Consider the following 8,039-nt stretch of genomic DNA (forward strand, 5'->3'; position numbering starts at 1 on the left):
AGCCACCACACCGAATCCGGTAACAATCAGAGGTCATAAACCCTAGATTTAACAACCGTAATTTCCCAACATCGGAGAGCTGCCACCACCACACGATCGCTGCCTAGGGTTCGTAAATCAAACCCGGTAACAATCGGCGATGATGGCGGCAATCGATAGAAAAACACAGCCATAAACAAAGATTATGGTGACAACAAATGAAAAGAATAAAATGAAGAGTGAAGAATTGCTGGTGGAGTCATCAGTAGCAACTTGGCTCATCACTTCTGGGAGAAGAGGTTAAAGAAGTAATAATACCAACACTTCTGGGAGAAGAGGGCGCGCAGACGTTTTTTAATGAAACGTCTTCGAAAATACAAACACACTGCAGAGCCCAACGTCTGCGCGCCCTCTTCTCAGTGCAGACAAAAGAGGTGGAGAAGTCCTTCTGAGGAAAAACAAACAGCACCTAAATGTCTTATTCATTGCCACATGGAAAGATAACAGGTATTTAGCCTTTATATTAGTATTATTTTTCTATCTAGTTCAAAAGGTTGGATTCAACTATATAAGCACTTTTCAAAGGTATTGAACAGCTTTTAATAACCAAGTATTAAATAATGAAGTTCTAAAATTGTAAATAACAATATATACATTGTAATATTACAACAATACAGAACCCGTTGTGATCCACAAATCTTAGAATATGTCGGGTTCTGTCTCATTGGATAACAATATTATCTATAAAACCATAAACCCGTTGTGATTTATAAATCTTAGAATATGTCAGGTTCTGTTTCATTCGATGACAATGTGACCCATAAGACCATAAGCCCATTGTGATCCATAAATCTTAGAATATGTCGGGTTCTGTTTCATTGGATGACAATGTGATCCATAAGACCATAAACCCGTTGTCATCATAAATCTTAGAATATGCCGGGTTCTGTTTTATCGGGTGACAATTGATCCATAAGACCATAAATCCGTTATGATTCATAAATCTTAGAATATGTCAAGGTTCTATTTTATTGAATGAGTGTGTGATCCATGACTATAAACCTTACACGATCACATCGTCATCCTATGAAAGAAAACCCGACATGCTCATAGGTTAACCAATAGTAAAATAATAATGATCATCTCATAACCGACCCCTAATCCATGCATGGGGATTGGAGGTTTGTTTTTCATTATTATTTTCCTTTTTAAAATGTTTGATTCAGCAATATATAAGGCACTTTTAAAAGGTATTAAACAACTTTCAATGTATAAAAGCAGAAGCAAAGCATCCAAGTATTAAATAAACGAATTTTTGAGATATTAAATAACAATACTTAGTAAAATTACAAGAATGAAGACTCCGATGATTCATAAACCTCAGACGACCACATCGGCCATCCTATGAAACAGAAACTGACATGGACATCGACACCGAAACCGGCTCAGCAGGAAAACCAGATTCCAAATTTCCGGTCGTCGAGTTCCCAGCGAAACCATAACCTAACCCCATCCTTAAACCATTATAATGCAAAGAATCATAATGGCAGCGTTGGAAAACCCGAGCAAGCGACGCCGCCTTCCTCCGAGCTCGCTTGGTACCCGTAAACAACAAACTCTGAATCAAACCCGCCAATGCTGGAGCTTTCAACACCCGCTCGGTGGTGTCGGCCCCGCCTCGTCGGCAAAGCTCGAGCAACGCTGCCACCGCGTTTTCTTTACCCCTCGGTGTCCCGCACCTCATCATTGAAATCAAACTGACCACTGCCTTTTCTTCCGTCCCGACTGCCTCAGCCCCGACTGGTTGCCGGACTATCAATGCCAACGCGCCGGCTGCTTCTTCCGCCACGGTTTCGTTTTCTAATGACTCGATTAGCGCTTTAACCACCCCGTACTCGATCATTTTCGCTGTGTTTTCTGTGTGGGTTGATAAGTTAAATAAAGCGGTTACCGCGTCTTTTTTCCCTCTAGGTGTACCGTCCCTTAACAAACTCGCTAATGTCAATAACGCGCCTTCTTCGTCCGCGATTTGTTTCTTGTAATCGTGAACAGCGGAAAGACTGAATAATGTGGCGGCTGCGTTTTCTTGTGATTCGATCGTGTGCCCGGATTTTAAAACGTTCACGATCGATGTTAAACACCCATCTTCCTCCATGATCCGCGTTTTATTCTTGTCATAAATCGAAAGATTCAATATCGCAGTAACCGCATTCTCCTGCGCAATCGGACTATGTGACGAAAGCAAAACTTTTAAATGAGGAATCACACCCGATTCTGCAATAAACCCCCGGTTTTCCCGCCCAGTTTTCGCCAAGAAACGGATTTCACGCGCAGCAATCGCTTTACCACAATCCGACCCGCTTTCCAGCTGCTCGATCAAAAGCTGAACCGTTGCTTTATTAGCTTCAACCGCGGCCCGGCTCGCCGGGGCTGCGGGAAACGACTCGGACACAAGACCCGCATTCTCCGGCGGAGTATAAGGAATCTTGTGCGCCATACACCACTGCACAATCAAGTTCCTAAGCGCCCGATTCGGCACAAGCTTCTTATGCACAAGAACCTGCCCGGTTTTCGGGCAACTATTATGCCCTTCTTCAATCCACCTCGAAATCGAACCTCGGTCAAACGTCTGCCCGGTCGATATAATCACCGGATCCATCATCAAATCCAACGAAATCGGGCAACAAAAATCCTTCGGAATCGTAATAAACGTATCCGCTATTTCCTTCGAAATCAACCCCCTCTTCTTCCCTCTTTTCAACCGCTTCCCGAATGCAATCTCCACTTCATCTTCTTCAAATCCAAACAACAAAAACCTACAATACCTAATCATAGCAATAAACCCGCCAATAACCGAAGCCGACGGTTCAAGATCACTCTCATGGTTCACAATTTGCTCTTCCAAATACTCAATTTCAACTCTACAGCCCCTAGAATCACAAACCCCCAATTCTTTAACCATAAATTCATAAAATTGGTCAAAATCCGGGATCTTTCCGGACCTGATTTCGTTCAACAGACCGAATAACTTCAATCGCAACGACTCATCGCGCTGATCGATGAACAATTTGTCTCTAACCAATTGGGTTTTGAGTAAATCGATCTGTTCCCTAACATCTTTATTAATGAAACAACTCAATTCATTAATCGGAAGAACATCCAAAAGGGTTGCAATTTCTTGATTCAAATCATAAAAGTGACCGGAAATTGAAGGGTTTTGAAGCAATAGCCAGAACTTACTCGAATGGGTGACGTAATCAAGTAATATTTTTGATCGGTAAAGCAGAAGGTACAGCTCCTTAAAGCATAACACCACCGTTGACGGTAGGTTTGAAACGACGGCGTTTTGTTGTTGGACGGAATCTAATAATAATACGAATAAGTCGACTTTCCGGATGAGAGATCTGGAGTTCTTTTTCTGAAACGACGGCGTTTTGTCGGAGAATGAGTTGATAAGATCCGATGCGACGGTGGTTAGGGTTTTGAGTAACCCGGCGACGTCGTTTTCGAGATGCACCGGCGCTAAGAACGCGTCTAGCGACGGCGAACGGCTCCGGCGTAAGGAGGAGAAGATGGCAGCCGATGCCATTGCTGGGTTTTGTTCAAGATTTGATTTTGTTGATGGGTTTTCCTCAGAATTTGATTTGGCTGATGGGTTTTGTGTAAATCTTGATTTTGAAGATGGGTTTTGCTCAGAATTTGATTTGGTTGATGGGTTTGTGATGAATTGATTGAATGGGTTAAAGAATTGAAGAAATCTTGGTTGTTGAAGATGGAGGTGGGTTTTATTGTTATTTGGTGGTGGGAATCCGCGTGAAGACTAGAGAGATGAATGAATCCTGACGTTTTAGAAGGATAGGTTGAGTGGGAAAGAGTAATGGCTTTATCTTCTTATTGTTAGCAAATCATGTAGTCCACACCAATTTTCTTGACACCTTTTTAAAGTCAAACACCATTAAACCCATTGAACCCAAGAAGCACTTAAGAGTTAAAAGACTTTTAAGACTACTCTAAATTTGGGTGATTTTTCTATAGGAGAGAGATTAAGATGTGTACATACGGGAGGGAGTAGAGAGAGTTGGTATTTACGGTAAAATGCTTTTAAACGAACGTATGTAAGTGAACAGAGAAGAAAATAAGACGGTGTTTCTGTTTGTTTTGACGGTTGTGAGAATGATAGTTTTGTAGGTTTTAGGTTGTTGAATGCTGAGAACGTTTTATAGACCTACATTTGCGGATGTTTGAGACGCAAACGTTCATATGTCGTTGAAATTCAATGCGAAAAGAAAATAAAAAACGTAGACGTTTGACCTTTGTATATTTCTATAAGTATTAACAAGAATTTATCGTATATCTCGGTTATATAGTTATAAAGTAATTAAACTACCCTATATGACACACGCGCTATTTTCAGTTAAGATATAAGTAATGCAAAAAGAAGTGGAATGTTATCTAAATTTCACTGTGAAAACAATAAAGTTAAGTGGCAAAGTTATGCATCTCAAAATGTTTAAAAGTTATATTATAAAAGTTAAGTGACGAACGAGACTGTTGATTTTGTAGTATGACGTTTATATGAGTGAAGTGAGAAGAGATAAGAGAGAGAATGCGTTTACGTTTTGTTTGGAGGGTTGTTAGAGGGACAGTTTTGTATGTTTTGAACAGTTGTCTATGTAACAATGTATCTAAGATCCGCTATCATGGGTGTTCTATGACGCGATAGGTCATATGTAATATAGACGTAATGTAAAAAGGAATCGTTTTTTTTTTTTGTATTAGTTAATATATCTATAAATTTTTAATATTGTTATATATCCCAATTATATAGTTTCTATTTTATCTAATAAAAACTACCTTACAAAACCATAAATATATATACACTTAATTTTCCAAAATCTATACCTCTTATCAAAAAAAAAGTTATAAAGATTTGTCATTTGTCACTTTCTTATCAAGAGTGTTTATTGTTTAACAATTTTTGAGATAAATATAAAAAGTTTATTGTACAACAACTGTGTATTAACCATGTGGAAGGATTTAGTGTTTATCGTATATTAATTATTTATTATATGTTGTATTTTAATGAATTACCTGTTTATCACAGGTTCTCATACTAACAAATATATAAAATGAAAATACAACCTTCAGGTCAAATAATTTGACTTATTTTATGTGTACTTTTTTAACTAGAAGATACTCAACTAAAAAATAAAAAAAATCTCAAATTCAATTTAATTGGGAAACTATCTAACTATCCCTCATTTCCATCTCTATAATCTATACTATATATAATATAGAAGTGAATGACCGTTTAAATTTTAAAATGTTAAGAGATACCAGCAAATTGTATCTATTGAGCAAATAAAGGTTCGATTAAGATTTGTTTTTCCGGAGTACCAAAGCCAAGCATGGCATCGTTATGAACATAAAGTCCCACTATTGTTGCATATTATACCATTAACAATGTATAAAATTTTAAGAATGCAAGGATAATATAGCCTTTGCATATTCCAAAATAATTTACAATAATGGCCCTTCAACATCAATTAAGTTTTTGTTAATTTATTAAATAGTTACACATTTTTCCCTCATTCTAAAACAACTACCCCACGATATTTTAACGGCCATAACTTTTCACACGTTGATATTTTCTTTAAAAAAAATTACATCGTAAAAACTAGCATTTTACTCTCTTTAATTTGAATATTGTATTGCTATAGTTTATTAATTTTAAAAAAACTAGCATGTAATGAGATACCAGTTATTACCGACAACGGGTCGGGCAGGTTTGGCTAATGGTGTTGAAACGAGTTAGGCTTGGAACAGGTTAATACAAAAAAACGGGGTTAATTTAGTTCATGTAACACCCCGACCAAAGGCGGATTATACATCGGGGCGCCACATATTGTTTCATTACTCGTGACACTATTGGGTGTCAATATTTAATAAATACATTCATTCGCGCACGCGCAACGTAAACACAAGATATAAATAAACCAACATAAATCAATATATTATAAATCATAATATTCGAACAGCAATAACTTGTCTTGATACATTTTAATCTAGGTCCAAAAGTAAAAACGTCCTATGTGTCCACAAGCTCCAAAACAGCTACTGCAAACCTGAACATGTGTTAAAATAAACGTCAAACACTTGCGTGTTGGTGAGAAATCAAGTTTAATACAATACATAGATGACAATAAATCTGCGCGCAACATGTGTATGTCTGGTTTTCAACAAGGGTGTAATCTGATCGGGACCAACTCTAAGATTCATAAGACTGCCAGTGCTCACAATTGAGCTCACAAACAAGACAAACTGTGCATGTGTAAACAAAAGAGAAAATCATAAACGATAGTTCTCCCGTGTTCATCTAATGGTACCATGAGAACTGCGGAATAGACCGACAAGACGGTTAATGATCCACACATACAAATAAACAGCCAAGTCTACGTCCTCAACACATGGGATACTGCGCGACTAAAGTTCATAAACAGTTTAAGACTCTAAGTTTGTATGAACACATGAACATCCCAAAACATTAAAAACAAAAAGGGATTAGGTACGAGATTACTCACTTGATAAACGGTGCGGTGTAAGATAAAGCAAGAATCAACTTTAAACAAGCACAAGTTAACCTATAAATAAGATTATTGTTTTAATGATTTGTTTTAAGTCTTGATTATAAGTTAGCATAATTAATAAGTAAATTATTATATATAATATATATATATATTACCGGAAAAGCAGGGCAGAACAGGGAGGAAGACGGAGGCAGAGAGGAAGACGGCAGAGAGAGCAAGGAGCAAGAGAACAGGAGAGATTAAGTGTTTTGTGTGTGTAGTGTTATGAAAATATTATTATTATTTATAGGAAAACCCTAGGAGACATAATCCCTAGAAAAGGGGAAAGGATCTTTAACAGGATCAAGCAAAAGATATCAAAAAGCATAAGAATCCAAAAGCAAAAGATATGGAAAGATATGGCAGCTGCAGAGGCAAGATAAAGCTGACAGGGAATAGTAAAAAAAAAGCATGGGCGGTTCAGATAAAGGTACAGGTCAGGCATGGAAAAAGCAGATCTCCAAAGATAATGTCAGTCACTTTTCCTGCCAACCAATGGGGTTGGTGCGCATGCTGCGCCGAAAGTAACTTTTCAGACATAAAGCAGATTAGGTCAACAGCTCAAAAGATAAGACAACTCAAAAGCAACGGCTAGATTAAACAGAAGAAAACTCGAAGGGTTCAGCGCGAGAAAGCTCGAGCGCGAAGGCAGACACAGAAGGTCAAGAGAGCGCGAGCGCGAAGGCAGACAGAACCAACCTTAACGCGTCGCGGAAAGAACTACATTTCTAAGCGCGCCGCGGGAAGAATCACATTTCTTAGCGCGCCGCGGGAGGAACTAAAATTCCTAGCGCGCCGCGGGAAGAACTATAATTCTTCGCGCGTCGAGGGATGAACTACGATTCTTAGCGCGCTGCGAGAAGAACTACAAATCCTTAGCGCGTCGCGGGAAGAACTACCGTTCTTATCGCGCTGCGAGAAGAATTACAATTCTTAGCGCGCTGCGAGAAGAGTTCGTCTCGCGAATCGCTGAAACAGGTGGTCTTCACGCAGGATTCCTTGTAAGGGGTCTGGCGCGTGGAGCTGCGCAGACAACCTTAGGCGGGAAGGAACAAAGGACAAGCAAAGAGTTAGAAGAAAAAGAGGGAAACAAGGCGTAAGGGCGGGACGGCGACAAGAGGGAAAAGAAGGCGGAAAGAGAGAAGGAGAGGGACGGGACGGCGGAAAGAAAGAGAGAGAAAGAGGCCGGAAGGAAAATATATATTATTATTAAAAGTAAAGTATAAGTATAAATAAATATTAAATCATAAAAGAAAGAGATCGGATCGGAGAAACGGGTACCTGGGTCGGGTCGGATCGGGGCAGATGTCACAGTCTCCCCTACTTTAAGAAATTTCGTCCCGAAATTTATCTCGAAGTAGGTTGCGCAGAGAACAGGTGCGGGTACTTGATCTTCATTTGATCTTCCCTTTCCCATGTAAACTCGGCTCCGCG

General features: G+C 39.0%; 1 protein-coding gene across 1 annotated transcript; it reads right to left on the minus strand.

The window, feature by feature from the left end:
- Window positions 1-1,305: 1,305 nt before the first annotated feature.
- On the minus strand, window positions 1,306-3,755 carry LOC143538949 (U-box domain-containing protein 17-like). The gene has a single exon (XM_077032386.1). The coding sequence runs from the start codon at window positions 3,566-3,568 to the stop codon at window positions 1,382-1,384; it is 2,187 nt and encodes a 728-aa protein (XP_076888501.1). The 5' UTR covers window positions 3,569-3,755; the 3' UTR covers window positions 1,306-1,381.
- Between the last annotated feature and the right edge of the window lie 4,284 nt (window positions 3,756-8,039).

This window comes from Bidens hawaiensis, unplaced genomic scaffold, assembly GCF_021521415.1.
Source record: "Bidens hawaiensis isolate Kalapana, Puna unplaced genomic scaffold, B.hawaiensis_p1.1 tig00011766_1, whole genome shotgun sequence".
NCBI lineage: Eukaryota > Viridiplantae > Streptophyta > Magnoliopsida > Asterales > Asteraceae > Bidens > Bidens hawaiensis.